The sequence below is a fragment of the Carassius auratus genome, chromosome 15 (assembly GCF_003368295.1).
Source record: "Carassius auratus strain Wakin chromosome 15, ASM336829v1, whole genome shotgun sequence".
In the NCBI taxonomy this organism is placed as follows: domain Eukaryota; kingdom Metazoa; phylum Chordata; class Actinopteri; order Cypriniformes; family Cyprinidae; genus Carassius; species Carassius auratus.
Genome location: NC_039257.1, coordinates 3,814,522 through 3,841,224, shown reverse-complemented (window position 1 = coordinate 3,841,224; position 26,703 = coordinate 3,814,522). Strand labels below are relative to the sequence as shown.

Sequence of the window (26,703 nt, the reverse complement as noted above, 5' to 3'; positions counted from 1 at the left end):
AGCCTTGGCTACATTAAATAAATGTAGCATTTAATTTTTACCATTAGTGTATATAATATAATAACATTAAATAATATTATATAATAATTTATATATAATGTATGTAATTTTATATATAATATATATAATTTTGGTTTTGTATATTTTTATATTAACCTGAATATTTCGTAAAAAAGACTGTAATGCTGTATTGAGATCCAGAATAGAAATAACCACCTTATTACCTCATATAGTGTGTTGTACGTAGTTATCGACAGTGTGTTGGAGTGCAGCATGAGTCGTTCCCCAAGAAGAGTGAAGAGACTGTTTGTGTGCATGATTTCCACCTTCCTCCTGTTACACACCACAAACACACAGAAAACATACTGTAGTTAAAATACAAACTTTCTTACACCTCACAGCTAATGTCAAGCTATCAGGAACAGGCCTTGATGGCGACTGAGCTTGGCACCTTTTGCAGGGTTTCAGGTACCTTCAGTTTTTTTTCCCCACATAATAACGATGCAGCCACCTCTGTGGTCTCGTACTGTGAGATTTGCGATGTTCACAATCACAAAATATCCAGCAGCACATCATGCTGAGGTACTGTCAGGATGCTAAGCCTCCTAAACCCAGTCCTGCCCAACAGCAGGTACAGACAAATGGGGACTGTACAGTAAAATGACAAGCAGAAAAGAGTATGTTTTAAAGTGCCTGTGAGCAGTCAGGATGGTAACCACTCAACGGTGGATACGCTAATGATGACAAAAAGCAAATGTGGATTTTATGTGCACTCTAGGCTAACGGCTGTACAAGTCTGCAAATGTCAGTGGGCTTGTAAAGCTCTAAAAACAGCTCAGATGGCCTTTATATTTTTCTAAGTGTTCATTTAAGGGAAAGGCCTCACACACGCACTTACACTCACACTAATGCACACACACACATATATATGCTGTATGTTCAGATATATATACAGGGTAGATCTGACAATATATAGTGTGCAATGGATTTTTAAATAACACTGTACATATACTTGCATCAGTGGGCAGGAATGCTTTATTTATATGTAAGCATGACACGCAAACATTATGTAATGCAAAATACAGAGCATAAAGCGAAGATGAGGTGTTTATGGTTGCAGAGCAACATCAGATCTTAAAACATTAATAAAAATGACATGAGGTTATGAGTGTTAATCAGCTATTAGGTTCATTCAGTCAGAAAAAAATAACAACAGTTTAAAGCTTTTTTTGAGTCTCATTCTTTACACAATGTGATGCTGTTTTTGGACTGATCCTAGACTAATACATTTTTTATGAATAATGGTATCTTTTGGTTTGCATCCATCGAGTTTCAGATAAAAAAAAGGTTAAAATGAAAGAAAACATATCATTCAAAACATGCATTACACATCATTATTATTATACGTATTTTTATTTTATTTTTATATTATATTATATTATTATTTTTCAATTCCAAATAAATAAATAAATAAATACAGTAAAACAAAATATTATTAGAAATCATAATTTAAAATACACTAGTGTTCAAAGTCTTATTTTTCTCAGAAGCAACTTCTTTAGCTTTGCCATCATGGGAATAAATTACATTTGACAATATATTAAAATATAAATCACTTATTTAAAATATTACTCTTTCCTGTATCTTTGATTAAATAAATGCAGCCTCAGTGACCCATACATAAATACATACATAGGCTACAGAAATGTTTTATTTAAATATTATACATTTTAGTTTTGTATATTATTTTATATTAACCTGAATATTCTGTAATGCTGTATTGAGATCGCGAAAATAAATAACTTTAAATTACTAATAATAATTATAATTTAAAAAAAAATGACTTATGAAAAACTTTGGAATAATTAAGAATAAAGAAGCAGGAAAAATATATATTCAACACTGATAACAATAAGAGATGTAGCAGCAAATCAGAATGTTAGAATGATTTCTGAAGGATCATGTGACATTGAAGACTGGAGTAATGGCTTTTGAAAATACAGCTTTGCCATCATAGAAATAAATTACATTTTAAAATATATTCAAACTGTAATTTTAAATTGTAATATTATTTTATAATATTGCTGATTTTATTGTATTTTTAATCAAAAACGCAGCCTTGGTGAACACATGAGACTCCGTCAAACTTTTGACCACTTGTGTAATAATTTATTAATAATTATTGATAATAATGAAATACTTAAAATTTCATACACCTACAGTAGAAATAAAACTGCAATTTAAATACACACTCACAAACAGCAACATACACAATCACACACTAGTTAAATTTTAAGGCTTCTAGTTAGAGTATTTCACTATACTGTAAGTACCAAAAGCCCTGGAGCCATAGAAGAACACTTCAAATAGTCAGAAGAACTTACAGATTACTGAAAGGGACTCTGTCCTTATGCAACCACAAATTTCACCTTGTCGGATACACTTGAGAAAAAGATGATGACTCTTGGAAGGCTTCATTGTAAATATGTCTCTGGGAAAGAGAAGAATAGATGTACTCACTTGTGGCCTAAGTGTTTGAGGAAATATGCCAGAACTTTCAGAGCCTGAACTCGGATGCTTTCACTCTTAGAAGCCAGTAGTTTGTACACCACCCTGAAAAGCAATGAAATTAAATTAGAACTAAAAAAAGAAATATTCTTAATTATTTCACTAACATTTTGTCAAAAGTCAAGAAACAGTGGGAAAGTGCCAAACACTTTCTGTTTCAATGTGGCTGCTGCTAAAAGAATTAGAATCTGGCAGATAATAATATAATACTCAAGAGGAAATGGCATTGTGTAAAGCACCATGAAGCTGTTCATCAAAGTCATATCAGTTATTTTAAGCCAAACCCAAAACTTCAAAAAGCAAATAACTCTATCAAATCCATCTATATTTCATTAGCTTGACATGCAGAGTGTGAGCTTTATCCTGCTTGTCAGAAAAAATAAATAAATATGAAAATATCATTGCAATTCCTATGTTGAGTCTTGTGAATAATTCATGATTTTATCATGTAGGCAAACTCCATCATCGCAGACAAGATGAAATATAATGAAATTTGACTGTGTGTGTGCGTGTGCGTGTGTGTGGAGTAAAAGGCTGGAGTGAACTCAGATCTCACCGGATGCCGTTCCTCTTGTCAAATGCGGGAATCATGGAGGCTGGGTGCTCAGACATAAGGGCCACCAGCAGCTGAAGAACATCATGGAGATTCTCATCCTGAACAGATTAAAACATATAATCATTTAAAGCTAAATTTTATTCAACTACAAAACCAAAGTTAAACATTTGTACAGGTGTAAATATTATTTAATGGGGCTATTTTCTACATTTTAAAACAACTTAATAATGGGCATATGGAAAAAAACGTTCTGTGATGCTCAAACAGTACTAAATGAGTCTATTTTTTTTTTTTTTACATTTTTGAAAGACTCTTACACTCATACCAAGGCTGCAATTTTTTGAAGAAAAATTCAGTTAAAACAGTAATGTTAATATTATTAAAATTGTAAATCATTAAAAAAAAATTGGATTCTTTAATTAATAGAACGTCCAAAAGAACATAATTTTTACAGTATGTGTCTGGTTGTTGGGTGATTTTTCTTAACAATCCGGCCCAAATTAAAAATTTAAGAAAATATCTAAAATAATGTTTTATTTTAGTTCTTAAATAAATAAATACATTTTATTAATTTGAATTAAAAGTAGGTTTATTGATTTTAAAATAATTACTCTTTCACAGGCACAATTTTAATTGTCTAAGGTACTAATTTCATGAGTTGAGGGGAAAAGAATTATTAGAATCAAAATTATTTACTTGACACTTTTAATAATTCAGTTCTGCATTAACCCTTTTTTTACTTACTGTACATTTTTAAAACAGTGTTCTGCATAAACTATTTATACCAAAGAAAACATAACTAATAGGATTTCAGATGTAAGCCTGAAGCTTAATTTTCATTATTGAAGGTACTGTACAATGCAAAAGGAAGTCATTGGGTTACTGATTTTACATTTCAACAGTCAAATATCCTTAAGTGGCATAAATTTGGGCACTTTTAGAAACATAATAAAAAAAGGAAATCTTCTACAACAGATATATATCAGATTCCAAGAGTCTGCCGAGGGAAAACATCTCTAAGTTATGCATGTAGCCATGGTTCCCCAAGGTAACGAGACACTGCATCGAAACGCTATGGGAACACCTTCAGAGTGACCATGCTCTGAATCACATGTGTAATCAGGCCAATGGATTGGTGAGATGTCACGGGCTGGGTGACATAGAGAACAGGAAGCTTAAAAGCTTGAGCGGTGCATAAAGCAGCAGCTTCTGGGAAATGAAATAAGCCCTCGCAGGGATGCCGGAATCATGGTTATATGTGTAGCATAGATACATTTCTCTTCAGGAGCTCAAGCTGCATTGAAACGCTATGAGAACGAGTAAGCCCACATCACCAGACTTAAAAATCCCTGCTTAGTGTGGAAGAGCAAAACAAAGGTGAGAGAAAGGTAGCCAGGAGTGGCTCAGAATGCAGGTAAGAACCTGACAAAGTAAGTGGGGTGAACATGCCACAGCATCCTGAAGGCCAACTTCTGAAGGAGTGAGCCTTGACCCCCATGAGAGAAGGGAAAATAGCGGACTCTAAGCTATGAATATCATCCTGATCCACCACTTAGCATAAGCTTCTCTGGCCTGAGGCCTAAGTGCACTGTGGGGGAAACATGTAACTAGTGGGTCTCTCTTGAAAAGACCGACCACCATGAGGGGTGTGGTAAGCAGTTAAGGCTACCACGGAAACCTTCAACCAGCAAGAGCTACAGAATTGAAAAAAACTGGGCAGTTAACTGGGTCAAGCTGGCAGTTGCCACATCAAGAAGGGAAAGTTCACTTCAAGGAGTACAGTTTCCTCATGGAGGAAACTATGGGCTGCAGTATGGTCTCAACAACCTTAGTTGAGCTGTGCCCTCTCAGGGGCCAAACCCAAAGGTACAACACTCCAAGCAGTGGTAAGGCCCCACCTGAGAGAGGAGATCCCTCCTGATGGGACTGTCCCATGAAGAGCCGTTGAGAAGGGAAAATAGGTCCGTGAATACACAAGCCAGGCCAGAACGGGGCTACTGATAGAAGACTTGCCCCATCCCGGCGCACTCTCTCCAGAATTCCCGGGAGCAAAGCAATCGGAAAAAGGCATACAGATGAAGCCTCTGCCAAGTCTGTACCATACCGTACAGTCCAACAGGAGTTGGATGCATCAGAGAGAACCAGAGGGGACAGTGCGAGGTCTCTTGAGTCACAACAATTCCACCTCCAAATCTGCTTCATTACCTCAAGGTGAAGTTTCCATTTTCCAGGCATCGGGCCCTGCCTTGACAGGATGCCTTCTCTTATATTGAGATGCCCAGGGATATAAACTGCTCTCAGTGAGAGGAGTTGACCCTGGGACCACACAAGGATCTGGTGTGCCAGCCTGTAATAGGGGAAAGAACGCAGACCTCCCTGGTTGTTAATGTAAGAGACCACCGCTGTGGTCATCAGTGATCTCTTAGGTATGGGAGAAATTGTTTCAATGCTAGAAACTTGGCAAGGATCTCCAGGCAGTTGATGTGCCATGAGGGATTCCACAAACCATTGCATGAGCAGCCACTCATGACTACACCCCACCCAGTGAGGGTGCGTCTGTCGCCAACGTTAAGTGGTGACAAGGAGCTCCCAGCAGCAGACAAGAGACAAGAACCAAAGGTTTTTTCCACATGTCTACGGCACTAAGGCATAGCTGCATAACCTTGATCATGCAAAGCGGATTTCCTCATGGAGAAAACCCCTCGGTCTTGGGCCACCACTATAGGGGTCTCATGTACAACAGACTGTTGTGAGGATCAGACTGAACCGAGCAGGAGACAATAGTGCCTGCATTCAGGTCAAATCCCTGCCCTCGTCCAGATAAGTGATTCTCAGTAATGGAGAAAGCACACTTTTCTTGGCATTTAGTTTTAACCCTAGCACGTTCGTATGGGCAAGAACAACACCACAATGTTGTACTGCCTTCTGCTCCAATAGAACTAATATCAACAAAATGTTGATATACTTCAGTATGCGGATGTCCTGGGGTCACAGTGAAGCCAGAGCAGCATCCACACATGTTCATGAAAGTGTGGGGTGAGAGTGCAAGGCTGAACAGAAGAACCAGATACTGCAAAGCTTCGCTCCCAAAAGCAAACCTCAGTGTTGGGGAAGGATGGAGAAATGGAAGTATAAGTCTTTTAGATCAATCGTGACAAACTCTGACTTGACCTGGGACACAACTTGATTGTGAGCATCCTGAACTCATCCTGGCTCAAATGATGCAGATCTAAAATGGGACGCAACCCTCCATCCTTCTTTGGAATGATGAAGTATCGGTGTAGAACCTGGACTCTCTGTTGAGAGGAAGGACCACCTAGATGGCCTCCTCCTCAAGAGAGTGTTTAATTGTTCCATTACCAGAGCCTGCTCGGGGCTCACCAGAGAGGGAAGTACCTAATTGAAATGAGGCAGTGGAGAACAGAATTGGATTTTGTAGCCTCTCTCTACAGTGTGCAGGACCCATTGAGACACATTTGGCAGAAGCTTCCACATTGCCAAAAAGTCTACAAAGGGATTCAGTTTCTCAAGACTGAACTCTGGTGTAATCAGAGCACCTAGATCAGTGCCCTAAAATGGAAAACCAGCAGGGAACAACCGCTCTAGCTGCTCTAGAGACCTCCTCGGAGGTAGCGAGCCCCCCAGCACCGCTACATTTTCGGGTGGATACTGAGAGTCATGTTCACTGGAGACCGATGTGCCCTTTAGCACTGGAGGTGGCAGGGTTGATAGACTGATCTCCTGACTGCACTGAGGAGAGACTGGCACCGTTTAATGAGGTGTACACCACTCTTCCCCTCAGGGGCCTGCCCTCAGAAGTCCTGAGCCATGGGCATCAGGACTTTCTATTGGCTGAATTCTCCAATTTTAAATGACTGTCTTCAGACTTATCATCTGCTTGGAAGATTTAGACTGACAGAACCAGAGACCATAGTGCCCTGAAGCACGGGAGGTGGCAGGATTGACAGACCGATCTCCTGAGGGCACTGAGGAGAAACGGGCCCCATATAATGAGGTGTACACCACTTTTCCCTAGAGGGTGCAGGATCTCAAAAGTCTTTAGGCGTCAGGACGTTTTAGTTGAAGACCATCCAGCAAGAATGACGGTCCATAGATCAGCCTAAACATCCAATGTAATTTTTTTGAGCCCCCTCAAGAGCTAACTGTGTGTGCTCTGCTCCAAAACAGACTACACACAAATCACTTGGATCCTCAACCCCGAATTTAGCGAGGGCAGGGAGAACGCGTGACCCAAGAGCAGTCTGCTCATATGCAAACAATATCAATCTCCTCCGAGAAAGACAGCTGCAGCTGCTAGCTCTCACTCAAAGGGGGTAGAGACTGCAGCATTGTCTGCCGAACCCAGAGAGAGAGATCGCTAGATCTAGGTAGGAGAAAGGGTGAGCCCGTCTCCAACCCGTCAACTAAACGAATGTGCGATCTCAATTGCCGCCATGCCTCAGCAGCAGCAGGACTGGAACCACAAACACGGACACCCTCCTCAAAGTGTGTCCGGTGGGAGTGGAGCTTTTGCAGTGGGAAGAAGCACAATCAGCCCCCTCGAGAGCTGACTGTACGAGCTCCACTCCCAGGCAAACAACACACAAACTGTGTGTATCCCCACCCGTAACATGGGCAGGGAGGAACAGCCTAAAATGCTGCTTGCTCTTGCCCTTTTGAGAAGCATTAGAAATAATATGCTTGTGCAACTGAGACAGACAACAATAAATAAGAATGACACACACACAGCGCTTGCTGAATGACAGAAATCTGCCACTATATACCCCACACATGCTGTTAAGCTTCCCGGTCTCTACATCACCCCGCCCGTCCTGCCCATCCATTGGACTGATAACACGCGAGATTCAGAGCGTGGTCATGTCGAAGGCATTCCCATAGCGTTTCGTCGCAGCTTGAGTTCCTGAGAGGGAACTGTAATACGGTAAAGACTCACCTCATGCATGGTCAGCAGGTAGTTGAGAATACTTTGAAGCTCATCTTCTTTAACACCTCGGTCCTGACGAATAAATAACAAACAAGAAAATGCTGAGCAACGCTACTTTTTGCAATATGCTGTTGGTAAATACCCAACTGCACTTATAAGCTGCTACTGCCATCAGCATGCTGACAGACTATAAAATATAAATAGAAAGAAGAAAACACACATAATAACAATGAGTTCAAATTCAGTAAGGCTGTTTGTGTTTGCTGAAATTACTGTTCACAGCAAATTTGGGTCCTGACTTTTACAAGCTGTCTCTTATTATTAGGAAAGCATCATGAACTGTCTGTTTCTAGCAGTGCTGATAAATGTCCACGTTTCCTATTACTGCAAAAGCACAGGCAGCTTGAGAGCTAATTGTTGTTTGCTCGTGGTTTGGCTACCTGACAGATTTCTTGATATGGTAGCATTGGTCTGAACAAGTGTACTCTTTTTTTCTACGGTCCTGTTAGAAAATGGTTAACAGCTGGGGCTGGTAAATGAGAACGAAAACCTGCCAAAGATACAGCCCTAGAGCTGCTGTGTTCTGTACTTAATCAACACGTGTATTTGTGACAGGCACACAATTAAAAATGATAGATACATAGATTACACAATATCTGAATATAAATGCTGTTCACCTTTAGTATGAGCTGTTTGAGGAAGAGCAGCATGAAGGCTCTGAGGGAGGTGATCTCTTTCTGTGAGGGTCGAGGGCCGTCTGCAAACACAAAGTCATAGAGGAACTGTTATAACAAACTACACTACATCTCAACAAATGTTATGTCTAATGTTTCACAGATATTGGCATTAAATTAATAGCAATAGTGTCAAAGAGTGTCAGTGGAGAGCTGCAACACGGACAGTAGCTTCTGGCAGCCGAGAAGAGCTTTACGGAGGTCAGAGTTCTCAGAAGAAAAGCCAAGACCTTATTAACTCCAGATGGGAAGACAGCTAGAGTTCAACAGGCCACAGTTCATTTCAGTAACATCTGTGATGGTCTCTCATCCTCCTAGAGCTCCTTTTGAGCACAGTGTGCATGTGTGACAGCTTTTCATTTGCTGTTTTACTGGGAATGGCCTGAGCATTGATATAAAATGAAACACAAATTGATTAGCTGTCATGTTCACACATTCATCTTGGGAGGTCTGATCACCACCAATCATTCGTTACTACACTGTCTGAAATGATCAGCTCTGCTTCATTTAAGATGTCTCTTTCCCTATTCATTTGACAGCAGCGACCAGCAATTTTGAGAGAAATTACATGTCTCTTAAGGTTTCATTCATCAAGAACTGTAAAGCATAATTTCAGCAACTAGTGCAGTTTTTCCATTTACCTCAAAATAAATATCAACATGTTCAGATTTTGCTTCACTATATATTTCTAAATAAATGGAAGCAGTCCAGTTACTAATTGAAAATTCTGCTAAATATGTATTTAATATTAACACAAATATTAAATAATTTAAATAGTCATTCAATAAGCAGATTATATACAAATGTATTTTGTTTCAATCCTAGTTTTTGTTTTGTTTTGACAAACATGTTTTAAATGTAAATATTCTATATAATAATCATTTTATAGTGTTTTATTTATTTATTTATTTATTTTTACAATTTTAGTTGACTACTATGCACAAAATAAAATATAAAACCTTGGGGAACAGCAATTTTTCACCCAAACAAATGTTCAGTTTTTATCCTGTAAAAAAAAACATAAATAAATAAATAATTCACACATGTATTAGACAGGTAACATTAGCAAAATACATGTTCTGAAAACATCCTAAATGGCCCTAAAATAATAGATGAATATAAGTATTATTTGTCATATAAGTATATTGAAGTTTTAGCTATTTTTAGAAGTGAATTATGCATGCTTTTGTAGACTGCTTTTTTTATTTTCTTTTTTTAAGAGACTGTTTACAATATTGCAGCATATTCACAATGTTACTGACACTACTAAAATGTAATTCCATGTATTAGCTTCATTGTGCAACATAGTATATGTTGCGGATGCAGCTGATTAATCTCATTTGCATAATATGCATTGCTAGCTCAGTTTACCAGTGTTCAGTGTTCACCTTAAGCAGGTTTTAGTTATTGTTGAAATACATATTTCTCCATTGTCTTCAATGCCGATGACGAAAAATTTTTTCATCAATCATTTCATTGACGAGATAAGCATTGCTTTTATTTCAACAGATTAACTAGTTTATTAGAGTCTGCAGTGGCTTGTTCATTATCTTCATCATTCAGTCAGTTTGATCGTTTTTAAAGCAAGCACTTTATAAAGTGAGATCATGGGATGTTACCAACCTGGTCAATCTGCTGAGTGATTACAGTACGGTATGCATTTTTCTCGAAATAATTCATCACTTGTCCAAACAAATTATTCCTAAAACTGCATTAAACCCGCATTAAAGCTAATATTAAACATATAATTGTATTAGTAAACACCAAAATCTGCAATCTAAGTGACTTTAGAACAACTGGCCATAAATTGGTGCCAAGTTCATCTCAAAATTAATATATTTATATATATATTTTTTTTTATTAATTTGCCTGTCTGCTGGATCTCATTAGAAGATCAAAGTCATGATTAACAAAAAAACTAAACAAATCAATAGAATGACTGATATCTCTTTTACTTAATAAGACTTCTTCCTGAACCATTTAATTGATTGTGAATATGAACACGCACCGCAAATGCTGTCTCTTGTTTGCAAAGAGTAATGAATCTGGCATGGTGTCAAACAGATAATCAATGCATATGTACTCTCACATCCCCCCTACGCAGTGCACTATCCTTAAGATTGGCCCAAACAGCACTATATGTGAAAGCTTCATATCAAAATGGATCTGCAGGACACATACAGAAGTGAAATTAAAAACGATCCCTTCAGAGGGTGTAAATATTAATGCAGGCCACAGTAAATATGCTGTAATTGGGTTTGGAGTCATACTACGGCTTATCTTCTAAAGCCAGGAAAATGGGAAAACGAAGCCAAAAGGAGCAGAATTTATTCAGCCCCTGGAGTTTTACACAAAGCATTCTCGCAGCAGAACTGGACTTGGGTTTTGACCAGCTAAACATTAACAAAGGTGATTAAACGTGCACAAAAAATAAAAATAAAATAATAAATAAATAAAATTACCAGCATTACAACACTTGGTAACCAATGGATCCACTGTAGTGAATGGGTGCCGTTAGAATTAAAGTCCAAAGAATTGATAAAAACATCACAATTATCTGCAAGTAATCCACATAATACTATCAGTTAATGTCTTGTGAAGTGGACAGCTGTGTGTTTGTAAAAAGAAAAAAAAAAAAATTATATAAATATATATATATATATATATATATATATATATATATATATATATATATATATATATATATATATACATTATTAAGGTCTTTTAGCTTTAATCTGTAGCTTTGGGCCACAATACCATAATCTGTAATAAGGAATCCATAACGATTCCTTCAGTGAAAAAGTCCATTCCCTCTAAATCAAATCCAATGGCATATTTGTTTAGAGTTTCGTAAGACTGGATTTGTATACAGAGCTTGTTTTGTGCTTATCTTTCCTAATTCAGACTACCGTATTTTCCGGACTATAAGTCACACCTGAATATAAGTCTCATCAGTCCAAAAATACGTCATGATGAGGAAAAAAAACATATATAAGTCGCACTGGACTATAAGTCGCATTTATTCAGAACCATGAACCAAGAGAAAACATTACCGCGAGAGGGCGCTCTATATTTTCAGTGTTAGGCTACAGGAGCACTGAGCAGCATAGAGTGCCTTCTGGCGGCTGTAGACGGTAATATTTTCTCTTAGTTCATTTCTCTTGGTTCATGTCAAATTAATTTATAAGTCTTAACTATAAGTCGCTGGACCAGCCAAACTATGAAAAAAAGTGTGACTTAAAGTCCGGAAAATACGGTAGATAACTTTTTCACTGCAGAAAGCAAAATTATGGATAGGGGACGTATTTCAGCTGGAAGCAACAGCTAAAAAGTTAACAGTTGCTACCAAGACATCAATGTCTTGCTTCACAAAATGTTAATTGATGGACTGGAGTCATGTGGATTGTGGATAATTGTGATGTTTTTTATCAGCTATTTGGACTCTCAATCTGACGGCACCCATTCACTGCAGATGATCCATCGGTGTGAGCATGTGTGTATGCTCAATCTCTCCAAATCTGTTTCAATGAAGAAACAAACTCATCTACATCTTGGATGGCCTTGAGGCACAACGTCAACTGTTTTTAACTTCCTCTACAGTCTATTTTCTCTTTCAGGTCAACTTTAGTCATATAAAAGCAAGAGTTTGAACAGAAACTTGTTAGCGCTAGTTAGTGAAAGTTAGTTAATCTGTCAACATGTTTACAACTAGCTATCCAAACAACAACACATCCAATGTAATGGCACAGAAATCTACAGACAGCTCTATCAGTGTCTTGAGTACTGAGGTTTGTTATATGCAAGAACTAAAGTTAAGTACAGTATACACAAAAACATTGTTCGCCTGTGTGTTTGATGCTTCTTGAGGGAGTCTTTCTATGTTCCTCAAGACACTGCTGAGGAAAGACTGTCCGTGATGCTGAAAACAATAGGCAGGAGTGATGCATGACTTTAATTTGTGAGGTCTTGCTTGCTTTTACAGAGATAGAGAGAGTGTGTGAGAGAGAAAGGTTTGTGGTTAGCTGACGTTACTCCAATGTAAAACAGAAGTCTTTGTTGCAGTAATTGAACACTTCATTATGTTATACTGCTTTCTCTATAACCCATTCCTTTGTGGGAAAAGACTGCAGAGTTTGACAAATGAAGAATAAATCAATGTGGACTGCCACAGAGAATTACCTACTTGGCAACCAGAGACAAATACTTTTCCAGAGTTTAGGAGAGCTGCTCTCAGACCTCTTCACCTGGCGTGATTGCCAAACGTGTTTGAGTGTTTCTTTCTGTGTCACAGGGGTTTAGAGGTTCATGATGGTGTATTAATCTCAGCACCAGCTGCTTTTCAAGATAAGATAGTCCTTCATCTTCTGCACTTGTGTGTGTATGAGTGTGTGTGTGTGTGTGTGTGTGCGCGCGTGTGTGTGTGTGTGTGTGTGTGTGTGTGTGTGTGTGTGTGTGTGTGTGTGTTTGTGTGTTTGTTTGTGTACAATCATGTTATGATCTTTAGATATTTTGTTATTATCTTATTTTGAGATTTTTGTTGTTTTATGCTATATGAATTTAGGATTGATTTTTTTCTCCCCCAAAGAAAATATGCCTTAATCATGTTCTTAAGGAATATTTTATGTGTGTGTAAATTTCTTTGCACATAATATAGATTTTCTGTATTTTATAAATAATTTAGATGATTTCTGTTTGTGTATGTGTGTATATAAAGAACACAGATTTTATGAGATATTATGTATTTTATAAATAATTGATATGATTTCTTCATGTATATATATATATATATATATATATATATATATATATATATATACAGACACACACACACACACACAATGTATATATATATATATATATATATATATATATATATATATATATATATAATGTAATAAAAAATTTAGCACAACTCTTTTCAATAATAATTAGTGCTGTCAAACAATTAACGGCGATGAATTGCATCCAAAATCAACTTTTACATAATATATGTGTGTGTAATGTGTATATTTATTTTGTATATATATATAAATACAAAAACAGCATATATATTTAAGAAACATATGTTATATTTCTATATATATATATATATATATATATATATATATATATATATATATATGTATATATGTAATTTTTTACATAACTTTTATCTTGGATATGATTAATCATGATGAATCGTTTGACAGCACTAATAATAATACAAAAATAATAATTCTTTCTATAGCAGCATATTAGAATGATTTCTGAAGGATCATGTGACAATGAAGACTGAAGTAATGATGCTAAAAATACGTTACAGGAATACATTACATTTTAAAATATATTCAAATGAAAAACAAACAGCATTAGTGTTTTGCTGTATTTTTGTTTAAATAAATGCATCCTTACAGAGCATAAGATACTTCTTTAAAAAAAAAAAAAGATATTTACTGCCATAGGTGGTTCATTTGTATTAACTTGTAATAAAAAGAAAAGTATGTTTCTGACACATGAACTCATGTAATTAACAACATCTTAACCTCCACGTGATACTCTCTGTCTGAAATAATTATTTACCACTTGGCTTCTACAATATTACACAGCATGAGACAATCTGAATTGCTGTAAGTGTCTTTCCAATACCTGGAAGCCTCAAAAACACCATAACCAACGACCATTAGGAATAAAAAAGTGAGATTGGGCTCTCATTTCAAAACAAAACACAGTACAGTTGGCACGAGCCATGCTAGTCACCCGCCATCTCCACCCACACACCAGCCACCGCTGCGATCTGAATCTGTTTGTGTGTGGAATCGAAACAAGGCCGATGGGTCAACAACACAAAAAAGCCTCAGCAAAATCAGTAATGCAATCCACCACTAAGCCAAATTACAGGCTTGACTATTTAACCAAAAATTCTCTCTCATTTTATCGATGGAAGGCTTTCTGCTTATTTTATTGAAAGCAAAAAGAGAAGACTGCGGAGAAGTAAATCATGCCGATCTGGGAAGATGTGATATTACTGTGGCTCAGATAATTAATTCCTCTTTCTTCAGGCTCACATAAAACACACCAGAATCATTTCGGATTGAGATAAAGACAAACTGGATATCTAATGAACATAACACAACCACACTTACTATTGAAGATTATTAAGAATAAAGAAGATGAAAGACTATCTTATCTTGAAAAGCAGCAGGCAAAAAGCATAATAGACCATGGATCAACGTGAGCTCAACTTGACTGAAGAACACACGGTCGATTAGTTTCAGCGTTTAGCTCTGCAGCTGTTTCTCCAGTATGTCTTCAGCGTCTCGTCGACAAATACACTACCAAGAAACTGTATGAGGTCAGTAAGGTTATTATCTTGTTTTAAATGAACACTTATATTTAACAAGGACAAACTGATCTAAAGACTGAAAAGACATTTGTAATGTTACAAAGATTGTATTCTGTTTCAAAAACTAATGCTTCCTTTGAACTTTCTGTTAGACTTTTGATTTAAACGTTTGTTTGAATTTCTAACTTTCGAAAAACAAGTTTGAAAAAAATCCTGTTTTCCATAAAAATATTAAGCAGCGCAACTATTTTTAACAATGATAGAAATAAGAAATGTTCCTTGAGCAGAACACTGAACACAGACAGAAAATAATTATTTTAAAATATATTCAAATAGAAAATATTTCGGTTATTGTGTAAAACAATATTTCACAGTATTACTGATTTGTTTATTTAATATTACCAGCCCTAAACCAGCCCTTTGATTGGTAATGTATGTCAACAACATTATGTATTGTTGAAAATGTAAAAAAGAAAGAGAAAAAAAAACACTGTGTGTGTGTCTGTGTCTGTGTGTATTAACAAATAACCAAAATGCTAGTAATATGCATGATAAAATGAGAATTAGTCCCTAAACTAAAGTGTTACCAAATGTGTTTGTAAGCTAAAATGAGTTTAGACAGAATAAAAATGAGCAAATATGATGATACTGACTATATTTAAAGGATATTTTTGGCAAAAAACAACACTTATGACTAAAATAAAAAGCTCTGCAAAAATAAGCACTGAATGTTTAAAAGCAGCCATTTATTATTGGTGCTGACTGCTAATCTATAGCTCTTGACTCTTCATTTAATGCAAATTCAGCTATGGTTAAGCTAAGCTCATATTCTGAACAGAATCCAGATCACACAACCTTGCAGGAGCAGAATAAAAGGAATAACTGAGCACAATTAGACTCCCCAGTCCCACGGTGAATGTGCAAGCATGCTGCATCTCTGAAATCCTTTTAATCTGTCTGTCTTCTGCTTATTAAAGTCACTGAACACCATCGTGCTAATGCGAATTCCTGTATATACAGTCAATTTATGCAAAACGTTCTGACGAGCCAATTGTTGCCTCTCGGTGTTTTAACAAAAAACTAAATTGTTCTAAAATAGTCGAGAGCTCATAAACTCCTGACCTCAAAACGAGTGATTTTTTAAGAGAATATTTGTGAATTATTCAGAGGACATGAAAGTCTAAAAGATTCTAGCTCTGGGTGCTTTCAACTTCAGCAGGAAATCTTTAAAGAGAGGACAGTGGAAAACAGAGACGAAACAGAACAGAGGAGAGGAGAGGAAAAAGAGAGTATACACCTGAAAGCGTGTTATAAGACAGGATAGAATAGAAAAAAGAGAGAGAGGTACAGTTAAAAGCCATGATCAATGAAAAAAGGGCTGTAAGAGACCAAAAGAAAAGCATACAGTATTTTCATCCACGAAAGGCTAGTTGTGAACTGCCAAGAGTGAGCCTTGTGAAATTCAGTCCACACGGCTAGTTCTGTCTATCACAATGTGGAGCTTTCATGGGTTATTACTCTTCTGTGCTCTTTTCTACCTCTGCACAGAGGGTTTAAAACATGGTTGAAAGGACGGGAAAGAGAAATTGTCCCAAATTTCAGGGAAAAGAAACAGCAAGGTGTTTATTCAAAAGCGCTTAAACGTTATAGGTAATGTTTTATTTTATATTGAATGCATAAAATTTTTTATGTCTGGATAGATTTTAATATATTGTCAAGCAAACAAATATTATATCATTATTAAATAAACGACAAAAATAAAATATACAAAATAAATAAATAATTAATTAATATTATTAATAATATTAGTATTAATACTATTAGTATTAGTAAACTCATGCATACTGAGTTTTTTACACTGTTAAAGAGTTGGATTCCCATGCTAAACATGGACAAAGTTTCAAAAATTAAGTTGTACGTTTGAAGGAGTATTTTTGTTCCCAAAATACCCCTTCCGGTTTGTCACAAGTTTCGGAAAGTTGTTTGCGAGTATGGCTCTGTGTGACATTAGATGGAGCGGAATTTCCTTATATGGGTCCTAAGGCACTTCTGCCGGAAGAGCGCGCGCTCCCGTATAGCGAGGCTGAGCAGCAAAGACATTTCACTGAGCAGAGCGATTCACAGATCAGAGCGAGAGCGTCGCGAAAAGTCACAAAAGAAGTGTGTTTTTGGTTGCCAGGGCAAGACAACCCTGCACAGATTCCCAAAAAAAAAAACAGCATTAAGGGACCAGTGGATGGAGTTTATTTTACAGAGCATCAACGGAGTTGTGCAAGTGTTTTTATTTGTTTCATTTCGAAGATGCTTGTTTTACAAACAAGGCCCTGTTTGACAACGGATTTGCGTATCGTTTATTTCTTAAGGATGATCTAATCCTAACGAAAAAGGGTCACGATCATGTGTTGGAACCGCAGGCGGTGAGTAAAACTGCTTCAAATATCTCTGCCTCCCTGTTAGTGCGTCCCCTCTCATGCCGGAGACCCGGGTTCGAGCCCCGCTCGGAGCGAGTCGTTGCTACTGCTGCTTTCGTTCAGTTTCAGCCTCTGGATCTGATTCTGGATCATAAATAAACGGCTGAATCTGACTGTAAGCCAGTTTTGGATGATGGTTTTTCCCTCACGATATTGTCACAGCTTCTACATGCTCTCAACGCAAAAGCCTACTGGCGCTCGTGATTCTTTAGCTCCGCCCACACGTCACGCCTCCAGACGGTAGTGTTTTTCTGGGAAAAATCGGTACAGACTATCTTTCTCTTATGAATATAATAAAACTAAAGACTTTTTGGAGTTATGAAGGATGCAGTGCTACTATGTACTCAAGATTAACAGGATATTGAGTGAAAACGAGCATTTCACCCCCCCCCCCCCCCCCCTTAATATGACTGGGTAACATGATTGCCAGTATCAAGTTTATGGGAGTAAAAATTTATGTTTGTGTGTGTGTGTGTGTGTGTGTGTGGGCATGTTTTTGTGACATATCAGGACACAACTCTGTATAATGACATGGGTATGACACAGGTATTACAAGGAGAGGGTGACTTATGAGGACATAACCCATGTCCCCATTTTTCAAAACGCTTATAAATCACACAGGATGAGTTTTTTTGAGAAAGTAAAAATGCACAAAGTTTCCTGTGAGGGTTAGGTTTAGGGGTAGGGTTGGTGAATGGCGATAGAATATACAGTTTCTACAGTATAAAAACCATTACGCCTATGGGATGTCCCCACTTTTCACAAAAACAAATGTGTGTGTGCGTGTGCGTGTGTGTGTGTGTGTGTGTTTATATATATATATATATATATATATATATATATTTTTTTTACAAAACGTGTTTTCAGTTGATACAAAATTGTACAATAGTTAATATAAAATAATGCAGCATCTTATATATTTAATGATCATATCTAAAAGTTCTCAGTCCAAATTTGTGTCTTTATTTCTTCAGAAAAAGTAAAGTAATAATGTAAACAGTGGCGCCTATTAAATATAAAAATATGTATTTTTTATATTTCATATTTTTCTTAAATATTTGTTAATTTTTAATTATTAATTACATATAATTTATATAGATTAATTTAGATTGATTTGCATGCAAGTTGTGAGTGTGCATGTGTGTGTGTGTGTGTGTGTGTGTGTGTGTACAGACCCAGGCCTTTGGGTGTGATGCCGCTGGTGTGGTCAGGATTCACAGCCCAGTAATAATACTTCAGTATGTGCATGATCTGCAGCACAGTCCCCACTCGACGGATGGTGTTGTAGATGGTTGCTGTGCCAATAAACTCTGAGGAAAGGTACGTGTACAGCGAGAGCTGCACCTGAACAACAGAAACACACACATACATACATAGTTACAAAAGGTTACAGAATACAAAACACTGATGATTACTATCCATCGTCTGTCTGTTGTTTCTAAATTGCATCCCAAGATCCCTCATTAAAATGCTTTTCTTGTTGGATTTCTGTGGGAGCAACACCTCTGGCATGGCAGAACAGCAGATACGGTGAGTATTTTTGGGTGAAGCTGAAAGTCAAAGGTGCTGTGGTTTGTTTGTGAGCAGCAGGTCAGGACTGACTAGTGACTGTGCTGCGGGGAAACCTTGGAGGACAAAAAACCGCTGATGAAGGCACATAACTCATCCAATTACAGGCCACTCAGGCAGGCAGACTGGGCTCTCCAGTGAGGACAGCCAGGGATGATGGGAAGGAACGGAGGGAGGATAGTAAACATGATGACAGTCCATGAACTCTTCTGGCCTGAGGAGAGAACACTGCTGCTGCTGCTCAGTTCATTATCCTCACACTCCCCATCTCTCTCCTCCTTTCTTTCACTTCCTCTCTTTGCTTTTCATGTCTCCTCCTGTTTGTCTTCTTTTTTTTAGCAATGTTTTCCCCTTTTCTCTTACTTTCATCTAGTCACGCTTTTTCCCCTTTACTTTTATGTTCTTCCCTTTTTTGGGATTCTCTTAGTTTTCCCCTTTTCTGACTTCTGTCGTTTCTTCCTTCTTTTTTCCTTCTTTCTTGTTCTTCTTTGTTTCTATTCTTTTTTCCCCTTTTATATGTCTCCCTTTCATCATCCATACATCCATTTATCCTTTCTGTTTTTCCCCTTTTTCCTTTTTACTTGCTTCCTTCTGACTCCTTTCCTGTTTTGCTTTTTTCTTTCTCTCTGTGCAAATGCATTCATATAGCTGTAGATTTTTCTCCTTCCTTGTCTTATTTTTATCAATTCTCTCTTTTTGCTTCCTTTCCCCTCTTTTTATCTGTTAAATTTAATATTATATATATATATATATATATATATATATATATATATATATATATTTCCTTCTTTTGTCATTCTCTATTTTTTCCTTTTAGACTTTTCTTCCTTCCTGCGTTTATACTTTCTTCTTCCTTCCACCATCCGTTCTATTTTTCTTTTTCTTTTTCCTTCTCATACTCCCTCCCTCCATCCCTCTCCTTCTCTTCTTCTTTTTTCTTCTATCTATCTCTTTAGAGAAAGAGGGAGAGAACTGCCACTATCTCTCTCCTTTTGGAGCCATGGCAAGCTTCCAGTGACAAAGGTTTTTGTTCTGATCCTGTATGTGTTTTCATATCTCCTTTATTTATTCATGACGGTCAGCAGCCGTGCAGAAACACGTATTATCATCACAGAGTCCGGCCTCTTTTAGAAACACCTCGTCCTCTCCTTGATGGGTCATAACAAGGCAGGGTCGAATTTCCAAAACTCATTTTTTCAGAGCTTAAACTACACTCTACAAATGTGACAATAACTGCAAACACTCAAAAAAACACTGAATTGTAAATCTTTTTAAAGAAATATATCACTTTTCATCAAGGCTGCAACTCTCTGTCAGGTTCTAAACAAGGTGAATGAGGTGACAGACTGTGAAGCTGTTATTGTCCAAAAAAAAAAATTATAATAATCTGAAGCCGTTTAGAAGCAGTGAACAATTTCAGTAAAAAGCTTTTCTTGAACAAATAAGTGTCTGCTTTTTGGATGACACCACATGAACCTCATTAACCAAGAGAGATGGATATTAAAGTGATATAAAAAGGTGTTAATAACCGATTTTGCTTCTTTATTTTCAAATGAATGAAGACATTCAATGAGATTAAATGTATTGAACATAATTTTCAATTAAAAGAATAGGATGGGACTTAATTGTATTCATCAGGATTGATTAGGCAACAAAAAAAAACTAGTTGAGGACAAGGGTTTCTTTAAATCTGTAAAGCAAGCTGACCATAATTAGTTTTTCTCATGTGAACACTAAAGAGTTAACACTCTGTCTTGTGTTTACTTCAGCAAATATCACCCTGTGCTCATCTGACCAGGTCACTACGGTCTCATGTCACCAGTGCCCATCACAGTGAACTCAGATGCTCCTAATTGCTGTCATGTTCCATTTTGAGTATACCTGAGTATCCTCTGGAAAAGACATGACCTTGCTCACCTTCGCAGGTATGTGGATCCAAATAGCCGCGTTGAACAGAACATGGTCACAGAGTTGTTTCAGAAGAGGTGCACCGTGGCTAAGGCTGTTCAGGTATTTGGCGAAAGCGAGGAACTGCTCCAAAACGGCTCTGGTGACGTGCATCAATGATGCCTAAAAAACAATTATGAGATTTTTGTTCACCAAACCAACCTCTGATTCTCAGCATCTTTATGTAACAAATATCAAACCAACATCTGAAGCCTGAAGGCACCGTTTGACTTTGCAGCTAGACAAAGACTTTAACTTTGTAGAAACTTTGTGTGTGATTAGTCTCAGCTGGCACCTGAGGTCCGGACAGGTGCGTGGTGTGAGACGGGAGTGAGTATAAACGAGACACAAACAGATGGCCGGCTACGTGTGAATGGGACACAAGGCAGCGGGATCATTCAGGTGCCATCTAGCACAGATTTACAGCTGCTGCTGTTAAATGACAAAGTAAGTATTTTACTCAAGCGCCAACTTTAAACGGAACCATGGGTATATTAAGACTAGGAAATAAGGACAGCTATGAATAAGCAAAGATAGCGAAAAGAAAAATGAAGTGTCATTGCAATAAGCCCATGGACAAAGAGGAATATAATAGTACCGTTGAACCGGCATTCACTGCAGAAATGCTTAAATGTGCATTTGTCATTCATCAACCATAATGCACCATTTCTCCTCTGTACTAGCGATCGAATTGGGTGCTTGCTTTTTTCATTCAGATCATGCTTACAAAAGCTTGAGTCAATCAAGGTCATGACAACTCCAGGGAGTACAAATCTTAATACTCTTAAAGTGTTTAAAGAAAGGAGCAAGCATTTGTGAGCTTCATGACTTGAGTAAAAGCACAATTTGTCCATTACACATCAAAATCCTTTAAAATTTTGCAGTTTATGGTGTTTAGTGCTAAAGTGCCCTCTATTATTCAAATTAATGCACAACTATTAGACATTTCTAAGCTGATTTCCCCAAAGCGTGTAAACAATGTGTTGTTTTAAACATTCTTCTGTGTATTTGAGTGGCACGACGTAATAGCGATGGCCTAACCAATGTTTCTACCATTCTGTCTGAACAATGGTTTGGGAAAACCTATTTGGAAAACGTTATTTTTGCAGTTTCGCTTGGTGCTGCTAACAGCATGAAAATTGCACACTTTATCTTTAACCAGTCTAAATTGTATGTTGGAATAAGAAAAACCGAAGGAAACATTGGCATCACCTTTTCCAGCAGGTACCCGATCACCAGGAAACCCTTCCCACCAAGCATCTGCTCCTGCATTGCCACTGAACTCTTGAGTAGCTCGAACAAGAAGGCCAGGAGAGTGGAACTGCACAGAAAACATGTCATTACACTAAACTGGGTAACCACTGCAAGATAAGATCAAGATAAAAAAAACTTGTTGACCAAATATTAATGGAACAAATGGTAAGAACATCCAGCACTTGATATATCGATTATGTAATTGGTTAATTTTTTATTCTCTTCCATTTACTGTATCTCAATCGGCTAAAATTGAATATTTAATTGTGGGTGCTTTGTTCATATATTTTTACATTTATATGACCTTTGTGGTCATCCAAATCTCACCTAAAAGTAGTGCTTAAAAACAATATTATTTACCAACGCCATTAAATGTAATCTTTGCCGAATCTCAAAATTAATATAAAATTATATTGTGATGCCTACAGTAAATTCACTTGTAGCATTTACAATTTTTACTGGTTATTAGTTAAAGGTTATTACTGACAAAATAGTAAAGATATATATGTCTATACTTTAATATATGTCTTACTAGTTATAGGAATTTAATTAATATTACTCACTACTATTCAAAAGTGTGGGGTCTGTAAGATTTTTTTTTTTAATGTTTTTGAAACTTTTAAACATATCAAGGCTGGGATAAAAAAAATACAGTAAAAACATAAATATTGTGAAATAATATAATATAATATAATATAACAGATATGCTGCTTAATATTTTAAATAGTGGGAACTTTGAATATTAAATTTTTTAAAGATTTTTGATCAGTAGATAAGTCAAAAGATCAGCATTTATTTGAAATAAAAAAATGTAACATTATACATTTCTTTACTGTCATTTTTAATCAATTTAATGCATCCTTGCTGCGTAATTATGTCATTTACCACACTGTGGTCTCCACTTGGATTTCAGTGTGCTGATGGAAATCCAGCTGTGCAAAGAGAGGAAACAGCACCTGGATACCACCAATGGAGTGAATGGCACTGTGAATGGAGTGTGTAACGATGGCCTTCACATCCTACATAGAAACAGAAAGTCAAAAATCAAATGGATTAAAAAGTAGTGGTAGACGTATTCAGTAATTAACTTTTTTTTGCCATTCTAAAAGTGCTTACTCACATTAACCACTGAATAATCTCAGCGGAAATGTGTTCCTTCAAACAATTAACATTCAATGGCAAACACTGACATTATCTTGTGAAGTTAGCTAAACAATGCGGCATCTGATTAACATTTAGTGACATTACCAACCATTATGTGGTTTATTTAGGATTAAGAGAGCAGAACGCAGTCCCTAAGCATTAAGCAGACATTTACCTGTAGCATTAGAGCGTGAGGCGAATGCACAAATATGGATGGGTTTTCTCTGGGTGAAGACTCCAGGCAGAGCTGAGCGTCTGTGGCTTTGGCGTTGTAAGTGAAGGAAATGCTGTTTGCTAACTTCCCATCATACAACACTTGCTTATGGTGGTCAGCCAGGTGGATATCGCTCTCTGACTTAAATTTAAAGGTACTCTAGGGAGGTAAAAGAGTAAAAAAGATTAAAAAAGAGAAATATAGACCAACACAGAGGAAAATCTGGTCTAAATTTGCCTCTAAAAGGTGCATAATAAAGGTGAGACATGTCAAGTGAGAGAATTAACTAAGGAGTGAATTATCACAGAATATGACAATTTATATATATTTAACACATCTTAAAATAATATGTCTATGTAAATCTTATTATTCCATGCACTTATTAAAGGATTTACTAATCCTAGCATGAAAAGGAGAAGATTCTTTTTATGCAGTGATTAAATCTTATCCAAAGTCGTGGGAGCGCGATGAATAATAAATGAGCTCGGTGACATGAAATAATCATGAAGATGAAGTAGGGGCGACGTGGGAATCCCTCGGCTGAATTATCATTCATGAGGTTGTTTCGTGTGCTGTCAAATCAAAGGCCCGTGGCCCAACACTTGCAGCACATCCCAGGTGATGATGTCATCCAGATATGATCCACTCCAGACGTGTGCTAACTGTGTAAATGAGCGGCAAGCAGACAATGATAACAAGACATTTTTAGATATGTGCTTGATAACACTATCAAGAAACACTGCTTATAGTTTGTCATGTGACCAGGAAACGTGTACTATATATGCACTAATCAGCAATTATGGGCAGCAAACTTTCTTTCCCCCACAAATACACATAAAAACACAGCCTATGTTCTAAATCAAAATCTTTCTAATATGCTGATTTGCTGCTGAAGGAATACTTCATATAATAATCAATGTTGGAAACAGTTTAATATTTTGCTGAATATTTTTTGTGGAATTGGTCAAACCTTTTTTGCAGGATTAGAAATATAAAAGAACAGCATATATATATATATATATATATATATATATATATATATATAATTGCATTATACTTATTTGTTATATATATAAAACGAATCTTTTATAGCATTAGAAATGTCTTTGCTGTTACTTTTAATCTATTGAATGCATCCTCGATTAATAAAAGCATTAATTTTGTTTTTGAAAATTCTGAACGGCATTTCATATTATTGATTTATACATAAGTTTACAAATTAATAGGCTGTTCAAAATTTAATACTGGCGCATTTCATACAGCATATTGTGGAGTATATTATATTTCTTGCTATATTTGTTTGAAACAGAAAATTATGCAATAAATACCTCAAATAGTTCCGCACTACTTTTTGTTCTCACATGATAATGTATATTTGCAAACAATGAATTAAATGTTTCAGTAAATATACACAAGGTGCATGTTTTATTAACTTTATGTAAAACTGCCCTAAATCTAACTTAAACATTTTAAAAATGAGATGATAACAACTGCTGATTTTATTTCGTATTCTGAAAAGATATCAACTTTAGTTGCTCTTAGAAACTAAATACCGGTCCCTTTATATTCTTACTTCATTATCCATGCACTAACTATTCACAAGTGTATTTTTGAAGATGTAGGAGGTTGTCTGTATTTAACTTGTTGTCGTTAAATAGATTACCACCATGCAAATATGGTTTCTAAGGCAATAAACCTACATAAAATGTCACAATCTTTGAGCAAATAAATACCATCAAATATCATTATATGCAAACAAGTATATCTGTTATCTGTTGCTTACGTTAGCTTTAGTGTTATCAGTATTATTCTTTTCAAAATGGAGAAGAAAGTGAGAAAAAGAAACATTCGAGATTTGATGATCTTTATGCTTATTTTGACCTAAAAACATTCATGTTGTTTACTCTGCTGAACAGAGATAGCAGAAATGTCACCTGTTGCTGGTCAGGGTGCTACTGCGAACATACTGTATGATACAGCACAAAGCAAATCTCAAAATCCATCAGTCTGACTGGAAAATAAATACCACAGCATGTTAATGGATGCTGACAGTTTTGCGAAAAAGCTAAAAGCACACCATCAGATGAAAATAAACCTGAGAGAACGCAGGCGTAATGTCTGATACTCTTTTGGCAGAAACTGATGATGTAAAGCTCACTTGTTATCTCATAGTGAGACTTCACACTAGCAATAGTGCATCTGTCTTCCATAACAACAGGGAGAAAGAGAAAGCCAGGGACTAGTACCATTAAATCAGTTAATCAGAGACCAAACCTGTTCATGGTTCAGTTAAGACAAGACCTCAAGTAAGGGGTCTGATTGGGGGTCAAGTGTTTTTTTGGCAGCTGCAACATAGACTGCCTGTTCTGTTGAGTCAAGGCAGTAATCAGGTCATCTTCAGATCAGTCACATAAATCACAGAAGACTGTCCGTGTCCAGGAAGGTACTCTGGTAAACAGCTAGGAAGACTATGAGGACTTAAGTGAGTCAACACACAACAGTCAACAGAACAAATAATGCTGTTAGGTTTTTGAGGGCAGGAAACAGAAGTCACTAAAGACAAGGGCAGAAAACTGCGGAGGGAAAAATACTTAGAATAGTTATTTCATCTAACAAGACTGAAGAACAATGAAATCAAGCCAAGCAGAGCAAAAACAAAAAAGTAACGCAAAATAAAGCAAAGCAAAACAGGAGGAATAATCTATGTAAATGTTATTTCAGCTAACATGATTTAAGAACTACAAAACAAAGTAAAAAACAAAACAAAAACACAAAGCAAAACAAAACACAAATAAAAGAAAATAATTAATAAAACAAAGCATAGCAAAAAAAAAAAAAAAACAAAGGCAGGTAAAGCAAAGCAAAAATATCTTTCTTGATTAACATGACCTAAGACAAGACAAAGCAAAAACAAAACAGAACAAAACAAAAACACAAAAAAGCTAAGCAAAACAAAAAAAAAAAACTATTACTGAAT

At 36.5% G+C, this 26,703-nt stretch overlaps 1 protein-coding gene across 12 annotated transcripts in view; it reads right to left on the bottom strand.

Annotated features, from left to right (window-relative positions):
- LOC113114781 (neurobeachin) overlaps positions 1–26,703 on the bottom strand; it is a 246,747-nt gene that overhangs the window by 146,891 nt on the left and 73,153 nt on the right. For all 12 annotated transcript variants that reach the window (XM_026281781.1, XM_026281784.1, XM_026281783.1 and 9 more), the window contains exons 9-18: positions 23,688–23,885; positions 23,255–23,388; positions 22,328–22,436; positions 21,086–21,238; positions 18,775–18,943; positions 8,747–8,826; positions 8,079–8,141; positions 3,125–3,222; positions 2,521–2,613; positions 225–333 (exon numbers count right to left, since the gene is read on the bottom strand). In XM_026281781.1, the coding sequence (XP_026137566.1) occupies positions 225–333; positions 2,521–2,613; positions 3,125–3,222; positions 8,079–8,141; positions 8,747–8,826; positions 18,775–18,943; positions 21,086–21,238; positions 22,328–22,436; positions 23,255–23,388; positions 23,688–23,885 (1,206 nt within the window). The remainder of the gene's footprint in view (positions 1–224; positions 334–2,520; positions 2,614–3,124; positions 3,223–8,078; positions 8,142–8,746; positions 8,827–18,774; positions 18,944–21,085; positions 21,239–22,327; positions 22,437–23,254; positions 23,389–23,687; positions 23,886–26,703) is intronic.